The sequence below is a fragment of the Caretta caretta genome, chromosome 11 (genome assembly GCF_965140235.1).
Source record: "Caretta caretta isolate rCarCar2 chromosome 11, rCarCar1.hap1, whole genome shotgun sequence".
NCBI lineage: Eukaryota > Metazoa > Chordata > Testudines > Cheloniidae > Caretta > Caretta caretta.
In genome coordinates, this window is record NC_134216.1 from 75,217,003 (window position 1) to 75,238,015 (window position 21,013).

At 46.0% G+C, this 21,013-nt stretch overlaps 1 protein-coding gene and 1 pseudogene across 4 annotated transcripts in view; both read left to right on the plus strand.

Annotated features, from left to right (window-relative positions):
- Nucleotides 1–21,013, plus strand: part of LOC125644954 (UDP-glucuronosyltransferase 1A6-like) — an 85,580-nt gene that overhangs the window by 53,951 nt on the left and 10,616 nt on the right. For 2 of the 4 annotated variants that reach the window (XM_048869787.2, XM_048869785.2), the window contains exon 2: nucleotides 20,797–20,928. In XM_048869787.2, the coding sequence (XP_048725744.1) occupies nucleotides 20,797–20,928 (132 nt within the window). Of the gene's footprint in view, nucleotides 1–6,591; nucleotides 7,512–15,203; nucleotides 16,091–20,796; nucleotides 20,929–21,013 lie in introns of those variants that run through there. The other 2 variants (XM_048869786.2, XM_048869788.2) reach the window with 2 other exon arrangements.
- On the plus strand, nucleotides 17,866–20,749 carry LOC125644956 (UDP-glucuronosyltransferase 1A1 pseudogene; annotated as a pseudogene).

Consider the following 21,013-nt stretch of genomic DNA (forward strand, 5'->3'; position numbering starts at 1 on the left):
TGGTAGAATCTCCTTCCTTAGAGGTTTTTAAGGTCAGGCTTGACAGAGCCCTGGCTGGGATGATTTAACTGGGAATTGGTCCTGCTTCGAGCAGGGGGTTGGACTAGGTGACCTTCTGGGGTCCCTTCCAACCCTGATATTCTATGATTCTATGATTCTATGATCAGTTTCACTTCCAGTCTTGTTCACTAGCATGATTACCTCATCCTCAGTCACTGCTCTGCGGCATCCCATAGCATACTCTTCCCTCGGCTCTACAGGAGGGTGTTTGCCAGCTGTAGAGACTTCAACAAAAGGAACATTTTTTGCACAAATGTTTCCATTTGTTGTTGAAAATTCTCAGATTTTTGTAAAACTAAAAACTGAAACAAATGTTCCATTTTCCGCAACTGAAAAATGAATTTGTTTTGGCTTTAAAGCAAAACTGGTTGCGTTTCATGTCTTTCCTTTTTTCAATGAAAATCTGAAAAACTATCTTGTCGTTGAAATTTTCTGGTGGAAAAGTAATTTGTCAACCACCTCCAGTTTTGAGTTGGGACCAAAACAAGGGTCCTTCCTTCTTCTTCCCTGAAGCCCCTGCATGGGATTGGGGGGAGCAACTTCCGAACAAGATTCCTCTTCACTCCATGGAGCCTACATGAGTACAGAAAAACCCATTCTTCTGTCCATGGACATTTGAAAGGGGCTGGGAAGCAACTGAAGCCTGGAGAAGGGGTCACGGCAGCCCTCAACTTCACTTCCTTGTCCCCTCCATGGGGACTGGAAGATGGGAACCTGCACAAGTCAGGGAGGGCAGCCAGCACAGTGAGACTTTTTCTTCCTTAAAAAGAAAAGGAGTACTTGTGGCACCTTAGAGACTAACCAATATATTTGAGCATAAGCTTTCATGAGCTACAGCTCACTTCATCAGATGCATACTGTGGAAAGTACAGAATATCTTTTTATACACACAAACCATGAAAAAATAGGTGTTTACCACTACAAAAGATTTTCTCTCCTCCCACCCCACTCTCCTGCTGGTAATAGCTTATCTAAAGTGATCACTCTCCTTACAATGAGTATGATAATCAAGTTGGGCCATTTCCAGCACAAATCCAGGTTTTCTCCCCCTCCCCACCCCCCAACACAAACCCACTCTCCTGTTGGTAATAGCTTATCTAAAGTGATCACTCTCCTTACAATGTGTATGATAATCAAGGTGGGCCATTTCCAGCACAAATCCAGGGTTTAACAAGAACGTCTGGAGGGGGAGAGGGGGAAGGAAAAAACAAGGGGAAATAGGTTACCTTGCATAATGACTTAGCCACTCCCAGTCTCTATTCAAGCCTAAGTTAATTGTATCCAATTTGCAAATGAATTCCAATTCAACAGTCTCTCGCTGGAGTCTGGATTTGAAGTTTTTCTGTTGTAATATCGCTACTTTCATGTCTGTAATCACGTGACCAGAGAGATTGAAGTGTTCTCCGACTGGTTTATGAATGTTATAATTCTTGACATCTGATTTGTGTCCATTTATTCTTTTACGTAGAGACTGTCCAATTTGACCAATGTACATGGCAGAGGGGCATTGCTGGCACATGATGGCATATATCACGTTGCTGGATATGCAGGTGAACGAGCCTCTGATAGTGTGGCTGAGGCCCTGTGATGGTGTCCCCTGAATATGGCTGACTTAGAACAACGCTTCCTCAGCTCTCATCCCCTAACGCCCCTACTCTACTTGCACTATATTGATGACATCTTCATCATCTGGACCCATGGAAAAGAAGCACTTGAGGAATTCCACCATGATTTCAACAATTTCCATCCCACCATCAACCTCAGCCTGGTCCACTCCACACAAGAGATCCACTTCCTGGACACTACAGTGCTAATAAACGATGGTCACATAAACACCACCCTATACCGGAAACCTACTGACCGCTGTGCCTACCTACATGCCTCCAGCTTTCACCCTGACCACACCACACGATCCATCGTCTACAGCCAAGCTCTGCGATACAACCGCATTTGCTCCAACCCCTCAGACAGAGACAAACACCTACAAGATCTCTATCAAGCATTCTTACAACTACAATACCCACCTGCGGAAGTGAAGAAACAGATTGATAGAGCCAGAAGAGTTCCCAGAAGTCACCTACTACAGGACAGGCCCAACAAAGAAAATAACAGAAAGCCACTAGCCGTCACCTTCAGCCCCCAACTAAAACCCCTCCAACGCATTATTAAGGATCTACAACCTATCCTGAAGGATGACCCAACACTCTCACAAATCTTGGGAGACAGGCCAGTCCTTGCCTACAGACAGCCCCCCAACCTGAAGCAAATACTCACCAGCAACCACATACCATACAACAGAACCACTAACCCAGGAACCTATCCTTGCAACAAAGCCCGTTGCCAACTGTGCCCACATATCTATTCAGGGGACACCATCATAGGGCCTAATCACATCAGCCACACTATCAGAGGCTCATTCACCTGCACATCTACCAATGTGATATATGCCATCATGTGCCAGCAATGCCCCTCTGCCATGTACATTGGTCAAACTGGACAGTCTCTACGTAAAAGAATAAATGGACACAAATCAGATGTCAAGAATTATAACATTCATAAACCAGTCGGAGAACACTTCAATCTCTTTGGTCACGTGATTACAGACATGAAAGTAGCGATATTACAACAGAAAAACTTCAAATCCAGACTCCAGCGAGAGACTGTTGAATTGGAATTCATTTGCAAATTGGATACAATTAACTTAGGCTTGAATAGAGACTGGGAGTGGCTAAGTCATTATGCAAGGTAACCTATTTCCCCTTGTTTTTTCCTTCCCCCTCCCCCCCTCCAGACGTTCTTATTAAACCCTGGATTTGTGCTGGAAATGGCCCACCTTGATTATCATACACATTGTAAGGAGAGTGATCACTTTAGATAAGCTATTACCAGCAGGAGAGTGGGGTGGGGGGGAGAGAAAATCTTTTGTAGTGGTAAACACCCATTTTTTCATGGTTTGTGTGTATAAAAAGATCTTCTGTACTTTCCACAGCATGCATCCGATGAAATGAGCTGTTGCTCACGAAAACTTATGAAATAAATTGGTTAGTCTCTAAGGTGCCACAAGTACTCCTTTTCTTTTTGCAAATACAGACTAACAAGGTGTTACTCTGAAACCTTTTTATTCCTTGGGACTCCTTTATATTGTCTGGGGAGGAATTTAGAAGGTGGGAGATTCTACCTCAGTGATACAGCTGGAGAAGGCAGTAGGCAGGAGTGTACACAGACTGGGGAAGCAGTTAAGTGTTCTGTACTGACATGGAGATCACACCCCGCAAGTCCTCTTGAGGCCAAATGTGGCTTCACAGATGAGCCCCTGCCTCAGTTTCCCCTCACCCGGGGTATCAACAAGCAGGGCTTTCTAGTATTAAAGCATGGGCTTTTCAGAGGGTCTCATTTATTGTTCAGCAAAGGACAACGCAAAAACAACCAACAGCTTCAGGCAGCTGCTCCACCAGAAACTCTCCACCTTTGGGTTAATCAATCAGTCTTGCGTCTCTCCCCTGTAGCCACGGGGCACTTGCAGGCTGAGCTTGCTGTCTGGAACTTAGGCCTCTGCTGGACCTTTGGCCAGATGCCACTCTTTCCCTGAGGGTGTGTGTCTCTTTGCTGAGCCCCTAGTAGCTCCTCACAAAGTCCCACTCCTGGTTTGTTTCCTGGGCTGTGCTGGTCCCTTGCCTGGGCGCACACTTTCTCTGGGCCTCTTCCTTCTCTCTGTGGGCCTGTGCTTTTCAGGGAGACACCACTGCGAGTAGCTTCCTCACGAGCTCCCCTGAGATGTCTCTCCCTGCCAGGAGCTTCCTCTGTTCTGGGGTTTTCTGATGGAGCCCTCATAGCCTTTATTGACCCAGGTGTTCCTTAACTTATGAATGGCCATCCAGTCACATAGGTAAATAACTCACAGGTGGATCTTGGTTGGCTCATTCTCCTTAGCAGAGCCTGTCACAGGTAGGCTAGGTGCCTGGCCACAGGGGCCAGCTACCTGATCACATGTCCCTCTAACTTTGGTTTATTGTTAAATGTGGGCATGTTATAAACTTACACATTGACTGGAAATTGTAACAAGATATACAGTGAGCAGGCAGGAGTTGTACCGAAGGCCATGGGGTTAGGCATAACACTTGACTTTGTTGTACATGGGGGATATTTATGGAGAAACATTTCAATCTTAGAGACTAACCAATTTATTTGAGCATGAGCTCACGAAAGCTTATGCTCAAATAAATTGGTTAGTCTCTAAGGTACCACAAGTCCTCCTTTTCTTTTTGCAGATACAGACTAACACGGCTGTTACTCTGAAACATTTCAATCTTGTTGCACAGCTACTGACGTGCTGCTTCGTTTCCTGGCCTCCTTGCAGGGTTGTGCTGACTCAACATGCACGCGAGCAGAAAGAGCATGCCGTAGTCATTGTTGCACCTGGCATAGATACGCACATAAAAGCAGCAGAGAACGTTGCCATGACAATGTTTCTAGCACCTTTCATAAAGGAAGAGCTGGTTGGACAATATCACTCCCTGACTCGGGTTTTTGACAAACAACCTTTTTTAGAAAGCTTTGTGAGAACATATGAAAGACTGGAGAACTCGTCTGCTCTGCTTTCATCCACTTGTACATATTAGTGCACAACAGACAGGATCAAATACCTTTGCAGGAGTAAATTTTATGCTCTCTTGATGGTTCTTCTGCGTATGCTGTGGACAGGTAATAGCTGACTATCTTGCCATCCAGTCTGAGTTTTTCTTTTCTCCACTCTGGTTTTACCCACTTATACACACTTTTTTTTAGGTGGGGGTGGAGCGGAGGGGATAGTACTGAGAAAGTCATTTTGCAGCAGCTCAAGTATTGTCTGGAGTGCTCAGCTTTTCGGAGCTCCTTTCATTCTGGTTTTAGACTGGAATAGGCACATGTATTGCACAGGCTTCATTGACCAATCATTTCCTCTCGGAGATGGACAAAGCCCCAGTATTTATGCCAATTCTTTCGGATCTGCCATCTGCCTTTGATACTTTTGACCATGAGATACCATTGACAAGGTTGTGGTGTATGGAATTCCAGTTGAGTGGCATCATTCTTCTTCCTATGAGAGGACCAGAGTGTAGCGTTGGGTTCATCTGTCCCAGAGGCCCTCTCCTAGGTGACACTGCAGTGGTCCTTTCCATCAGCCTTGCAGTTCAATATGTGAGGCTGCTTGGGGAAATAGTGGGGTGGCGTGCATTATGGTGTCATCGACATGCTGGTTTCACGCAGCTCTAAGTCTCCTTGTATCGCAAAAACACACTTACTGCATCTGTTATTTTTAAAACAATAGATTTCAATAATCTCCAGTATTTGACCTGACTATCTAAGGAACTAACCTCAGTCAAGAAAAATGGAAATGAAAAATGCCTGACACTCGGATTCTGAGAGTCTTATTACTCGTCACTACAACAGCTTTGCGTCTGATTCTGCAGCTTTGGGAAGGAACGCTAGAGATCTGCATTGTAGTGCTGGCAGTGGCGAATAACCACAGAGGTCTCCCTGCTTGGTTGCATAAGAGTAAGTGCAAATTCTTGTTTTAAACAGCTGCATTCATCTTGTGTGTCAGAAGAGGTGACCAGGCCGTGTTCAGTGTTTAGTTTGCTTCCTTGCCATAAGGAAGAGATCATTTTCATTCCCAGCCCCATGTTTGTACACATTTGTACAAAGTCTAGGCTGAGTTTGAGCCTCTAGCCAGGGGGATGGAACAGCCCACACAGTCCAAAGCAGTGTCCCTAATTGAGAGCTCTGAAACAGAGCCCTAAGCCGCGGTGCAGCAACCAGGTCCATTAAGAACCCCTCCCTCTGGGGATCAGAGGCCAAGTGCAAAGTATCAGACACCCATACCCTGCAACTGCTCCCATGGACAGAGGGGAACTCACTCCTTTCCCACCTTTTCTCTCCACCTCTCAGGAGCAGGGGGGCAGGTTGTTACTGAGGCCTTCGGGAGGCCCCTCCTTGGGGAGAGAGAAGGCTAAGTTCTAGGGGGAGCTGCTTGCAGGCCTGAGGAACTCCTGTGAATGAGTGCCACAGCTCTTGACTATAAAGGGGGAGATTTTCCCAGCCACTCAGCACTGGCCTAAATCCATCTCCAGTGAAGCCTGGGGGGAGTTTTACCATTGTCAGCCCATGCTGACTGCTTTTGAAAATCCTATCCAAAGGAACAGCTGGTTCCTTCATCCCCCTCTTCTGCGCCACCCCCCCTTATCTACCAAACTAACTATGCACCCATTTATCTGGCCAGTGCAGAGATGGTTTGTGCAACTGTGTAGAGGTTATGCATTCCAAGGTCGTGATTTGACTCCGTGGTTAATGATAGAGTGATTTGACTCAGTGATTAGAGTCAGAGAGTAACTTACCTTGAAAAAGGCCTCAGCTAATCAGGTTTATCATGATGCCGTTACTGCCAAAGTGCAGCTCAGGTTTCAGACCTTTGTTTTTCATCTTATGTACATACATTATGCAATTAAACATTGACTTGAGTAGCACGTAGGGATAAAGGTCAGAAGATAGAGTTGTCGGGATCTGACTGGCAATTTGCTAGTCTCTATAGTACCCACTGTGCTGGGGCAGAGATGGCTCCTGGGTTTCACTCTAGCCCCCAGATCAGTGAAGCGCTGCTTGTTTTCCTGGCCTTGTTGAGCTTTGCTGATGGCGGGAGGCTGCTTGTGGTGCCGATGGATGGAAGTCACTGGCTCAGCATGCGTGCCGTGCTGGATGAGCTGAGACACAAAGGGCATGAGATAGTCATTGTTGCCCCTGAAATAAATCTATACGTAAAAACATCCGAGAATTATGTCATGAAAACGTATCCGGTACCTTTCACAAAGGCAGAGCTGGAGGGACATTTTCTGGCTTTTACTCAAGAGGTTTTTGAGGAACGACCTCTTCTGGAAAGATTTGTTCGACTACGTGAAAGGCTGAAGAACACCTCTGGTCTGATTTTATCCACTTGTACACACTTAGTGTACAACAAAGAGTTGATCCAATATCTAGAAGAGAGCAAATTTGATGCTGTCTTTACAGATGCCATGATGCCCTGTGGGCAGATCGTAGCTGAGTATCTTTCTATCCCCTCTGTGTTTTTCTTGCGTGGAATTCCATGTGGTTTAGACTATAAGGCTATTCAGTGTCCAAACCCACCTTCTTATGTCCCAAGGCTATTGACAACCAATACAGACCACATGACATTTCCACAGCGTGTGAAGAATATGCTATTTAGCTTATTGGAGATTGTCCTTTGTGATTTTGTTTATGGGCCATATGCAAAACTGGCCTCTGAATTTCTTCAGAGAGAGATAACAGTGACTGAGCTTTTAAGTCATGGATCTGTTTGGCTGATGAGATTTGACTTTGTGATGGACTATCCCAGACCACTGATGCCTAACATTGTTATAATCGGAGGCATCAACTGTGTTCAGAAGGAATTATCTCAGGTTAGTAAAGCTTTTATTTTTGTTATACTCATGATAGGATCCTGAATTCACTAGAAATTTTGTATCCTAGATAGGATTATTATACCAATGATTTCAGTTTGGCAAGGATTAAGCATCTTGTTGAGAAGAAGATGATTTTGCTTTCACTTCATTATACACTTCCGTAGCTTTTCAGCAGCTGTTTTTCTTTCTTCTTAAATGTACTTTTAATTAAGCGATTATAGAGCAATTCAAACCACCTTTCCTTTTAAGCACTAAGTGCTGCTGGTTCTCATTTCAGCTAAGACTCCTTAATATTAACTGGCATCACAGACAAGGGCGAGATCCTGAGCTGACATAAATCAGTCTAGCTCTGCTGAAGTCAGTTTACACCTGGAGAGGATCTGGTCCAATAACTTCACTTTGAAAATGTCCAGGAGGACACCAGTTACTGGCAAAAAAAGACTAAATCTACTAGCTAGAGGTAGACACAAAAGATGACAGAGACTGGTCCCCTTCAGGGGCGGCAGGTTTGTAGAAATTTTGGTGGTTCTCAGAACGCTCAAAGCGCCCCCCTCCCCCCGAACTCCGCCCACCACCTGCCTAAGGCTCTGTGAGGGAGTTTGGGTTGGGGGAGGAGGTCTGGGGTGCAGGCCCTGGGTTGGGGCAGAGAATTGCGGTGTAGGACGGTTGAGAGGTTGGGCTCTGGGATGGAGTCTGGGGTGCAGGCTCTGGGATGGAGTTTGGGTGCTGGGTGCAGGCTCCGGGCTGGGGCACAGGGTGGGGGTGCAGGATGGGTGGAGGGGTGCAGGCTCTGGAAGGAAGTTTGGGGATGGGAGGGGCTGCGGAGGGAGGGGCTGCAGGCTCTGGAACGGAGTTTGGTTGTAGGCTCTGGGCTGGGGGAAGGGGTGGGGGTGTAGGAGGGAGTTTGGGTGCAGAAGGGGGGTGCAGGAAGGGGTTGGGGTGCAGGCTGTGGGACAGTTTGGGGGTGCAGGAGGGGATGAAGGATGCAGGCTGTGGGACAGAGTTTGGGGGTGCAGGCAGGGGTGTGTGGGAAAGGGGTGGGGGTGCAGGCTGTGGGACGGAGTTTGGGTGCTGGGTGCAGGCTCCGGGCTGGGGTGCAGGATGGGTGGAGGGGTGCAGGCTCCGGGAGGGAGTGCAGAGAGCTGGGTGCAGGCTCTGGGACAGAGTTTGGGTGCTGGATGCAGGCTCTGGGCAGGGGCTGGGGGTGCAGGAGGGGGTGAGGGGTGCAGGCTCTGGGAAGGAGTTTGGGGGCTGGAGAGGGGTGTGGGCTCTGGGAGGGGGTGGTGGGTGCTGGAGGGGAGGGGACTGCCATCACATGTGGCTTCCTTCCTCCCCTGCCATAGCGTCACTGGGGCTGGGGCTGCCCCTTGCCCAGTGTTTGCAGGAGGGGTGGTTGTGGGGGGGTGGATCACAGGGCCAAACGCTCACCGAAGCCCCAGCAGCTGCTCAGGTGAGTCAAGGGGGTCCGCTCCAGAGGTCTCCTGCCGGAAGCCCCCTCGGCGCCTGGTGCCGGGAGGGGAGGGCAGCGTGTGCCCACGTGTGTGCCCCCCTCACTCTCCCCCTCCCCCTCCGGGGGTGCAGTAGCCGCAGCACCTGCCTCAGCCTGCTGGCGGGTTGCTCTTGTGCGCCGCTTTCCCTCAGGCAGGGGTGCTCCGGGGGTCGGGGGGGCAGGTGGGGGCTGGGGGGGGCGGACGCTCCGGACCGGAGGCCGCTCCAGGCAGGGCTGGGGGAGAGACCCAGCTCCAAACATTGGTGGAGCAGGGCCCCCAGCCCTGAATATTGCTGGAGCCCGAGCACCACAAGGGAATATAACTCGCCGCCCCTGCCTGGGGCAGCACCCTCATGCTGGGGAAAGGTGCTGGGATTTCCATTAGCATGTTGTCCATGGACTCTGGCAGCTCCCTCTTTCACATCTGCTGTTTGCTAGTATAAGTTTCATAAGCATAAAACCCTTACTTGCTGCTGGAATGAAGAGGATCCTACTCACAGGTGTCTGAGTGTCAAGAAAAGAAACTACAAGAAGAATCCTCTGCAACTTCTATGTTCTCTGTTCTATAAATCTTCCCCTCTTCCCTCCCCACCCTGCCACCAGTAATGTTCCCAATCCTCTTTTTCTACTTCGTGCGAACACTTATTTTAAATTTAATTCTTAGGAACCAAAGAGCAAGTCCTGCGCTAGCATTCCATCAAAATAACATAGTAGTCCTACCTTTGCATAGCGTTGGCATTGCTTAATGTGTATGATGACATACTCCTAGTTAATCTGATCTTTGTCTGAACCTAGGTAAACATTTACTTTGTAAGGAGTAAGCTTTGGTGACCATTGTTCTCTTGTATAAGTCAGTGTTCAGCACCTTGTGGTGGAAGCTTTTTCCCTCCCTACTACTAAGAACATGGCTCCTTCCTCCCAGTCATGGTGTTCAGTTGTTTCTAGGTTACTTCTTTGTCTGGCTTTCTGCAGTCTCGCTGAAGGTGGAAAGCTATTGGTGATGCCTGTGGACGGAAGTCACAGGCTCAGCATGAGTCAGGTGCTAGAGAAACTCAGCCTGAAGGGACATGAAATAGTAGCTCTTGGGCCAGAAGTTACTCATGAGAACATCAGCATATTACACAGTGAAAACACACCCAGTGCCCCCCACACAGGAAGATTTGGATGTCTACTTCCAGTCCTTCGGTTATCATATTTTTGATGGACCTATTCTGAAGAGAGTTTTCACAGCACACGAAACGCTCACCAACTTTAGTACTATGATGTTTGCCATCTCTAAGCACTTTTTGCTGAGCAAAGAATTGGTGAACTACGTTGAAGAGGTTCAGTTTGATGCCATCTTTACAGATCCTGTGTTACCTTGTGGATCAATAGTTGCTGAATATCTTTCCATCCCTTCTGTCAACTTTTTGCGTGGAATGCCCTGTAGTTGGGATAAGGCTACTCAGTGTCCAGACCCTCCTTCTTATATCCCCAATTTTTTTTACTTCCTACACAGACCATGTCACTTACCCAGCGTGTGATAAACTTGTTATTTGCGTCACTGGAGTCCTTGATTTGCAAGTTTGCATATTCTCAGTTTGACAGTCTAGCATCTGAGTTTCTTCAAAGAAATTTGACTGTCCTAGAGCTTTTAAGTCAGTCCTCTGTTTGGCTGATGAGATAGGATTTTGTGTTTGAGTATCCCAGGCCAGTGATGCCCAACATGGTCTTCACTGGAGGCATCAATTGTGGTCAGAAGAAAACATTATCTCAGGTAATTTCTTTTTAGATCATAATGTTGCTGGAATCATTACAAATTACTCAGGTATGTTTTCTGCATTACATCTATTAATGTACGTTTTATGCGGTTTAGAGAAAAACACATGGCCTGCATTTTTGAAAAGCAACTTACTTTGGGGACCTCCATTTTTGGATGCCCAATTTGTGACAGCTCAAAGAGGCCTGATTTTCAGAAAGTGCTGATCAGCCACCCTCTGACAACCAGGCCTTTGTAAGAGAGCTCAAGGTAGCTGCTTCAAAATTAAGGCACCCAAATCACAAGCCATTTTTCAAAATGAAATCCATGCAGCTAGTATCAGAGAGCCAGGAAATTATTTTTATTTATCATTTGTCATTGTGCTTTTTGGGCATTTCATTTTATTTTGTGTTATCGTGGCAGGCCCTGTTGGGGGTGGTTGGCCCCAGGCGGGACGTACGGGGCGGGTGGGAGTGGAAAGCCTCTGGGTGGAGGTATGAGAGTGAGCCCGTCCTACCTTCACCCCACAGCGGTGGCACCTGTCCCATGGGGACTCATTCCCTGCCCTGGGCACGCCAGCCTGATGCATGGGGTCACAGTGCCACTCGGCCCGGTCACCCTTCTGTCATGATGAGTACATGGCTTGGCAACCCTGCGTGACAGGTCTCAGCTCCTGGAGCAGGGAGTAGGCCCACCCCCTGTGGCAAAAGAGCTGCAGGAGTCCCCACTGCAGGGGGAGTTTTTAGTTTTATTTCGTAGCATAGGTTGTTTGTTGTTGTATTTAGTATTATTCGCTTTGGCGAAAACCACCAGGCTCTATCTATTAGACTGAGACTAATTACAAATATTTCCTGTGTTGAGATGTTAAATAGATGAGTCCCCTTCATGCTGCTCTGTAGCACTTCATCCTGGCAGCATGGTTTTCTCATGAGCCATGCTGCTATGGGGGGCCCCCATCCCATCTGTTCCCTGGGCAGAGGACAGTGCAGAATGCATGTCAATGGTGTGCTTAGAAGGGTATCTGGAAGTGCCATACAGGGGATGTCGGATTGCAACTACAAGGAGCTGAAAGCCCCTGCCGGCGCACTTGTGTCACTTCCAAAGTCGTGTGTGTAAAAATAGCCCAAAATGGCTGAGAACTAAAAATTTGATGGTAACACCACAGAACCCCGTGATGATTCCACCTGGTGATATTCTCAACCGAAAAAGAGCTCTCAACCACTGAGTCAGCAGACAGCTGAGGCTTCAGGGAGACATTCCTAGAATCATATTATAGAGAGTAAATGAAATTTCTATGTAGAAAAGAGGGAAATGGCTTCCTCCATACACTGAAGTAGTTTGGGCTTGAGCCAGGTGTAATGCAGGCAATTGCTGTGTGAGCTTCTTCAAACAACCCTGACCCACTGTACCCCTGCTACGAACTTCAGCAGCCTCGGTTGTGTAAAGATTGGGCTAGTTGTGCTGAATCATTGTACCTCACTGACATAACGGGAGGTGGTTTGTTAATATATCACTTAAACTCCACGGACACTCCTGTTATCAGTTAACCATTGCTTACCGTTCTTGATTTTCCCTAGTTTAAAATGTTATATATTAACTATAAGAATCTTTCTAAGTATGTTTGCAGTGTTGGAGCCGTGTTTGGTACCAGGATATTGGAGCGCTCTGCGTAGCTTGAAAGCTTGTCTCTCTCACCCGCAGACGTTGGTTTAATAATAGATGTTACCTCACCCACATTGTCTCTCTAAATAAAAACTTAACTTGAATGTCAATAGGGCTTAGAGTTCAAAGAGAGACAACCAGAGTCCTAGACCCAGATCCTCAAAGGTCTTTAGGTGCTTATTTCCCTTTGGGGGTCTGGGCCTTAGTGATTTCTGATTGAAAACACAACTGCTTTCTGCTCCTCCATAAAGTTACAGGGCCTTTCTGGTCCTTCAGCATCTCTCCCCTGTAACCACAAGAGATGCAGTCCTGCTTGGCTCCTTCTGGGAGAAGGCTTCTTTAGCCCAGGCCTTGCTGACTGAGAACCCAAGGGAGGTGAAGTCTGATGACCCTTTCCTTCTTCACTACTGCTCCTTTGATACTGAGGGCTTTTGTTGTCTGTGGGGTGACCTGTGAGAAGATATCCAAGCTACAGTCTAAGACTCTTGATCTTATTAGCACAAGATATTTTAAAAGCAGAGAGCAAATCACAGCAAAAGAAATTGTTTACATATCATATCTCGTATTATGGTTTTGATAAGCTAATCACGCCACGATTTGCTTTGGCTACTTATTTCCTGCCTCTCTCCCTAGTCATGTCTTTGAAATCCGTGCTCACTGTGAAGTTTATCATCATATCAGGGTGAGTGAGGTACATCAGCATGTCCACAAATCAGTTTGATTAGGTGCACTCATTGAAGTAGATAAAATAATAGTCTCCACTGGTGGGCGTGTGCTAAGTCCTGATCCTGCTGAACTATTCGGCCCAGTGGCTCATACTTAAACCCCAGTAGGATTCTCAGATGAGGCATCTCCCCCCTACACACACACACTTGCTGTGTGGCCCATCCAGTAGGTGAACTCAGAATATGCTTAACCTGCATAAAAGACGGTCAAAGCAAGAGTGGGAGGGTGTGTCCCCCAGTCCCATTATACCAATGGTTAGGGCACTTACTTGAGATGTGGGAGACCTGCGTTTGAATCCCCTACCCCCACCTGCTTTGGCACAGAAATGTGAATCAGCTCTAGGTCTAACCACATTCTAGGTGGGTGCCCCTACGACCAGGCTATTGGGTATTCTCAGGTGTCTGTCTCTCTCTCCTGTTAGAGCTGCTCCACTTTGTATAAACAATTACAGATTTCTTAGTTCAGGAACTTGACCCTCCCAGTTTGGCATGAGGGCCCTCCCCAGGGGCCACAGAGTCAGTCACTCTCTCACAGTGGCTTTTTGTGAGAATGGACTGGGTTAGGAGCTAGCTCTGGGACAGGGTTCAGGGCTGTGAATCCTCACAGGCGGAGAGGCACCTCACCCTGGCCCAGAGTTTGGGGGCTTATGCCTCTCCTCAGCATTTCCGGCTAGCTTAGGGCTTTGTCCACACCAGCACTTTTGTTGGTAACATTTTGTTGGTCGGGGTGTGAAAAAGCATCCCCCTGACTAGAAGAAATGTCACTGACAAAAGTGTTGGTGTGGCTAGCGCTATGTGGGCGGGGGAGACCCTTCTCTTACCTGGGGAGGGGATGGAATCTCCATCCTTAAAAACCTCTAAGGCCTGGCTTGACAAAGCCCTGGCTGGGATGATTTAGTTGGGGATCGGTCCTGCTTTGAGCAGGGGGTTGGACTCAATGACCTCCTGAGGTCTCTTCCAACCCTGATCTTCTTGGATTCTGATGACATAGCTAACACTGCTCTTTGGGGGTGGTTTACGGACGCAGGCAGGAGGGTGGCTACATGGGAGATCTTACAGCAGCACTGTGCCACTGTAAGGTCCATAGTGTAGACATAGCCTAGGTTGCTCTCCGCTTGGCTTGCTGGCTTCTGAGAATCCCTTTCTTTGGTCCCTAATGCTCCCCATACAATGCCTGGGCACCGAGCTCAGGGCTGTGAATTCCACTGAGCGCCTAGCATTGAGGCATTGTAATGCTCAGTCCCTTTGTGGATCTAGCTCTAACTCCCTTAAAAGCTGTAACCCTCTGTGTACACCCTCCAGGCTCAGGACTTCAAGGGGTTCCGAAATTCCAGCATGGAAATGCCCTCCCACATTGCCCCTTTCAGACCTAGGGACTGTGTGGACAGCAGCCTTCAGGATTGGTGCAAGAACTGTGCTCTCCTCGCCTGTATCCCGCCTTAGTTGTATCTGTCACCACTGTCTTGCCGCAGATGAGGAAGAGAGCAATTTCCTCAAGGTTATTTCTGGTGAGCGAGGCTAGTAGTCTGGGCTTGAGCCAGGTACAGAGCACACAACTGCGCTCAAAGGGTATGTCTACACTGCAGTTAAACACCCATCGCTGACACGTGCCACCTGTCGGTGTTTAACGACTTCACCCAGAACACAAACATCTACACTGCAGTTTTACAGCCCATAGCCTGAGCCTCATGAGCCTGAGTCAGCTGAGATGGGCCAGCGGTAGGTGTTTAACTGCTGTGTAGACCTACCCTGAGGTTCTTGAACCAATCCTGGCCCACACCAACCCTGCTAAGAGGTCCTGTGACCTCTCGATTTATGCTGACTCATTTAAGAACACGAAATGCTGATAGAGGAGTTGTGTTTGCACGTAACAAACTCCAGTGGCACTGCTGGCATCTGTTCAGTCTTGTTTAACATCCCCCCTTTTATCACAGTTTAAAGCATTGTGCGTCAAGTAAAATATTCGCTGAGAAGGGTTTCTAGAGTTGAGAATTAATTGGGCTTAAAGGTCACAGACATAGCTGCAATCTCAGCGACTTCTGCCTTTAAATGCTGCTTGGAAGATTTTGGGGGGGTGAAAGCTGGGTTTTTTACTCCTAGCAGCACAGCAGCGGCCATGTCAGGAGAGCAGGGAACTGCTCGGCTGGCTCTTTTTCTCGCTTTGTGGAGTTTTGCCAAAGGTGGGAAACTGCTGGTTGTGCCTCAAGATGGGAGTCACTGGCTCAGCATGCGAGTGGCGGTGGAAGTGCTTGGGAAAAGAGGGCACCATGTTGTTGTAATACCAGAAGCCACCTTGCTCATGGGAACATCAGACTATTACACAATAAAAACACATCCAGTGCCTTACACACAGGAATCGTTGGATGAATTTTACCATTCAATTGGACATCACAGTTTTGTCGGCCTGCCATTTCCAGAGAAATTTACTAGCGTCTTTAAAATCGTATCACTATTTACAACCATGTTGTCATCTGCCTGCAGGCATTTCTTATATAACAAAGAGTTGATCAAATACCTTGAGGACAGCAAGTTTGATGCTGTCCTTATGGATCCTGTGTTACCATGTGGACCAATAATTGCTGAATATCTCTCAGTTCCCTCCGTGTACTTCATGCGTGGACTTCCATGTGGCTTGGACTTCAAAGCCACTCAGTGTCCCAATCCTATTTCTTACGTCCCGAGGATTTTCACATCCAATTCCGACCACATGACATTTACCCAGCGCGTGAAGAACCTATTAGTCAATGCTGCAGAGAATTTACTTTGTTACCTGTTCTATTCACAATATGAGAGCCTGGCTTCTGAGTTTCTTCAGAGAGAGGTAACAATACTGGAACTGTTCAGCAAAGCATCCATTTGGCTGCTGAGATACGACTTTGTGTTTGAGTATCCCAGGCCAGTGATGCCCAACATGGTCTTCATAGGAGGCACCAACTGTGAACAGAAGAAACCATTATCCAAGGTTTGTAAGTTATTTTTAAAAAGCTGAAAATATTACAAAATTATTTAATGGGTTTTTCTGTAGGCTCAATTATTATCTTGTGTGTGTGTGTGAGATCCGACGGGATCCAAGTGAAAACATCATTTTTATGGCTTATTACACATGAGCCAAGGTCTTGATGACCTCACAAGCGTTGACTCAAGTAATGAGAAAGTGGAGGCGTGAGTGAGGAGGGATAGTCAGTGTCCTTAAATCAATTGTTATTGCTTCAGGACAATTTCTACAGCATGGAAGTAAAGGTCCTTTGAGGCCTTGATTGAAAATGATTCTCCGACATGCTTGCTGTAACCTATTATTCCCAGCGCATTGGCTCCATCTTCTGGAGCCTCTGGGCTGGAGCTGTATACATTCTTTTCCAGTTGTGCGCTGCAGGTGGCATAGTAAAAGTGGGGCCATTTTGATCAAAGACTCTTACAAGGAAGCAGCTGAGTCCCCATGGCGCTGATTCCCACAGCGTCCATTGTGCCTGCACCATACCTTCGTATCAAAAGAGGCAAAAGGGTTATATGGGACGAGTTAAAAGAGTAACTTTAACCCAGAATATCTGAGCTTTCCACTCTTTGTTTACAATAACGGCATTCTAGTCTTCTGCGCCCGTCCCTCTGCTTCGGGTGCCTAATATCAGCTCTGTCATAACAGTTTAGGTTTTTTGGGTTCCCCCCACCCCTCTGGGATTTGCTTAGCTTGTGACATTTGGATTATGGGATTTTAAAAAATGGTATGTGGTGCTTTAGGTATCTGTGCAAAGGTTATGTGGAATTACCACAACGGGACAGGCTGTAGGGACTTCAAGCTGCCTGAGGGGCATTTAGAGACTCCCCCAGTGCTGCAAAACCAGAATATCTGTTTCTATGATGCCTGCTTGGAGATAGGGACGTGTCGGGGATGTAAGAGGAACATGCTGCATTCTGTTGATCCTTGGCTGCAAAAATAGCCCCCAGGGGATTGTTCCAGCCATAATTAGTGCTAATGTAGACATAGCCTAATAAATCATTTCTGAGATAGGAGCCAGAGGCAATGAAGATCATTTCTAGGGAACACAAATACCTCATTTTTGAAGCACACTCATTTTGTTTCAGACTTTTGAAAAAGCAACCAGCTGGGCACAGGCTCACATTTGTGACATTTTAAAGTGTATTTCATTTGGGCAATGACTGGGGATGCATGTCATGATCAGCACTGGAATATAAATGGAAATCTCGTTTCACCTTTAACTCAGGTGAGACGAGGGTCGCTCCATAATGAGAATATGTGCCACTCTCAAACTGAAATACTGGAGTTCCTCCCCAGGGGTGGCGTAGCTGTGTCCTAATGACAGAATCAGTAAGAGGGAGTATAATACAAACAGTCAGGATGATACTAATAATCAGGTAACAAAGTTAGCATCATTTGTGGTCCAACAAAACACCCTTATCCGTTGGATCATTGCCAAGATACTCCACCATGAGCTGAGTCTGACAGACTATGGGGTAGACAGCAAACAAGTGAATCTTAATGATTTTCAATATCTTTTTGTTTAAAGCAGGAGCAGAAAGCACAAAACCAACACCTTGAGCAGCTGTACAGCTTCTTTGTGCGTCTGTTGTCCAATTGACCTGCACAGAGTCACCTCAGGGAGTGGATAATTAGAGCTGGGAGTTTTAGGATGAATAGTTTATTCACCAACAAATGCAATTTGGTGAATTTGGATTGAAATATGCAAATAGTTTCAAACTAACAAAAAGGGGGGGGGGAATTCCCCCCAAAAGTTGAAATGTTTTGTTTCAATTTTTCATTTCAAAATGATGTTTCATTTTGAAATTTAGCTAGATTTATTTAAAAACAAACAAGGGTAAAAAAAACACACCTGGAAACAAAAAACTGAAAAATCAATTATGCGCTCAGTTCTATGCATAATTAACCATAAGTTAATAACCACATGCAATGCTGGCAAAGTGTTCTCTCACATTCTCAATTCTAGTAGATCTTGGAATGAAACATCCCACACCAGCATCTTAATGTTGAAATTACGCCCAAACCCAGGAAACCAACATTTCCCTACATTGCTCCCATTTTTTCTGCTCCTTTGCTGTCCAGCCAGATTGCACAACCAACCTTTCACCAGCTAAAAGTTAAAAAATGCCTCACTCAGGCTCCTGTAAACATACAGTTCATTGGAAACCAAACATTAGCTTAAGATATGAAGGAATAAGGGTTGGAAGCCCGGTAGTAAAACAATTTCTGTGTTGCCTGGAATAGTTGAGTATGCATCTAAAACCTGTCTTGACGGACTGCAGCACAAGTCTTCATCTAGGGAGATGGCTTCTCTGCTTCAAGGGGTTCGTCACCTACCTGCCTGGCTTCTACTAGTTCTGCCCCTCTGGAGCCTTTCGGAAGGGGGAAAGCTATTGATGATTCCCCTAGATGGCAGTCACTGGTTCAGCATGCACTCAGTAGTATGGCGGCTTTGGCAGAGAGGACATGAAATAGTAGCGGTTGTGCCAGAAGCAAGCGTTCAGATTCAGCCATCGGAGCATTATACAGTGAAGACATACTCTGTGCCGTACACCAAGGAATACTTGGAAGCCGAATTTAAAAGACTGGGGCATCATATATTTGCACCTCAACCTTTCCTGGAAAAGATCACGAAAACATTCGCAAGAATAGGAAATATTACAGCACACTTACTCAGTTCCTGCAAACAGCTTCTGTCCAACAAAGAGCTGATCACCTACCTCAAAGACAGTGCATTTGATGCTGTCTTGATGGATCCTATGTTTCTATGTGGACAAATAGTAGCCGAATATTTGTCCCTACCTTCTGTTTACTTCTCACGGGGAATTCCCTGTGGGTTCGAATTTCAGGCCACCCAGTGTCCAAACCCTGCTTCTTATGTCCCCAAATTCTTCACCAGCTATACAGACCACATGGCATTTCCCCAGCGTGTGTGGAACGTCTTAGTCAGCTCAGCAGAGTTCTTGAGTTGTTCCCTTCTTTATTCATCCCATGAAGATCTGATCTGGGAGTTCCTTCAACAAGATCTGACAGTGCCAGAGCTTTTAAGTCATGCATCTATTTGGCTGTTGAGATATGACTTTGTGTTTGAGTATCCGAGGCCTGTGATGCCCAACATGGTTTTAATTGGAGGCGTAAACTGTGGCCAGGAGAAACCATTATCTCAGGTTAGTTCTTTTTTACAATTAAAACTGGACTATCCTACTAGCACCCACTATTAGATAATGCTTCTATTGGTTAAAACAAAATAAAAGTAAGGAAGCGACAGCATGGAAGGGCTTAGAAAAGCATCCTCTCTTAGAGTCATAAGTAGTCACTTATATAATGAGAGATCCTCAGTTGTCCACAAATGAGACATGGAAGGCTAGTGTTTTACTGTCTAGAATATTCTCATTTCATATGTTTCTTCACGAGACTTGTGGGGTCACCCAGCATACCAAATAATATTGGTATTTATTTAATATAATAATACAATAATACAATAATATTTGCACTATTAGAGTGGCACCTTTCATGAAGTTATTTGCTAAGAGTAGGACAGACATTAATTGACAGCTTTCATACAAGGTAGGTGGGTACTAGCCTCATTTTGACAGACTAACCACCTGACATTCAGAGATGAAGAACCATCCTCACATAAAGTAGTTGTAATAGAGAGGCATGGAACTCAGAATACTGATGGGGGACAGAGAATGAGATGGTTAAAAATGTGCTAGACTCAGTAGATTGACAGGGCAACTCGTAACTATACACAATATTTATTTAACAAGTTTGCCTTTCACGCTCCATGTTGTTTCAAGACTCATCAGTGCCTCCTGGAAAACTTTTGAAAGGGGTCTGAATTGAAATGAATATTCTGGCATTCCCTCTTCCCCAGGCTTTAAGGAAAAAACATTGGTAAGAAATAGGACATTTATTGGTTCACTTGCCCTTGCAGTTAGCGTTTCACTTGGTCAGAATCCTTTGTTTAGGTCATCACAGGTAGTTGCAGATTCCTATTTAGCCCTTTCTGGGCGGTACGAGTCTCAAAATCTTCCACCTGTCTATGTCTAGGCAACTGTGAAAGCTTTTTTTTTATTTAAAAGAAAATTAAATTACAGGATTTTCAATATTCTTAAGATCCAGACAGAACCGATAAATCAGGAATGTAAAAATGCCTCTTTTTTCAAGCCATTGTTTATGTCATTAAGCTTTAAAAACACCAACCGTGTTTCCACAACTGTATGATTTGAAAAGAAAAACCTCAGACCTAAGCCTGAATTTCCTGACACCTTTGGTGTGTCAACAGAAAACAATGCATTTAGCTGCTTTTGGGTGCCAGGAAATATATGACTTGGTTTGCATTGCACCTTCCTTTACTGAACAGAACCTGAATTCTTTCATAATATTTTATTTATTTAGTACACTACACCTTTAATTATTTCCATATTTTATGCCCCAATTCTGCAAACACTTGCACACAAAATCTTTACTCTTAGGAGCTGTCCCATAGGACGATCGCATGCATACATGTTTATAGGATCAGACCACAGTGAATTATTTTGCCTGTTAACATTATTTCCTTTCCAGGCTAGTCAAGGTGAGATCCCTTTGATTGCAAAGCACCAGAATTATGGCCCTGTGACATGGATTCGAATGGAAAGCATTGACTGGAGGTTTCTTTGTATTTGCAGGAATTTGAAAGCATTGTGAATGCCTCTGGGGAACACGGCTTTGTGGTCTTCTCTTTGGGCTCAATGGTCTCTGAGATTCCCATGAAGAAAGCCAAGCAGATTGCTGAAGCCTTTGGAACAATACCTCAGACCGTAAGAGGAAAAGAATCTCTCTAGCATAGCTGTTGAATACAATATTGGAATAGAGTCACTGGTTACGATTCTGTATTATTTGATT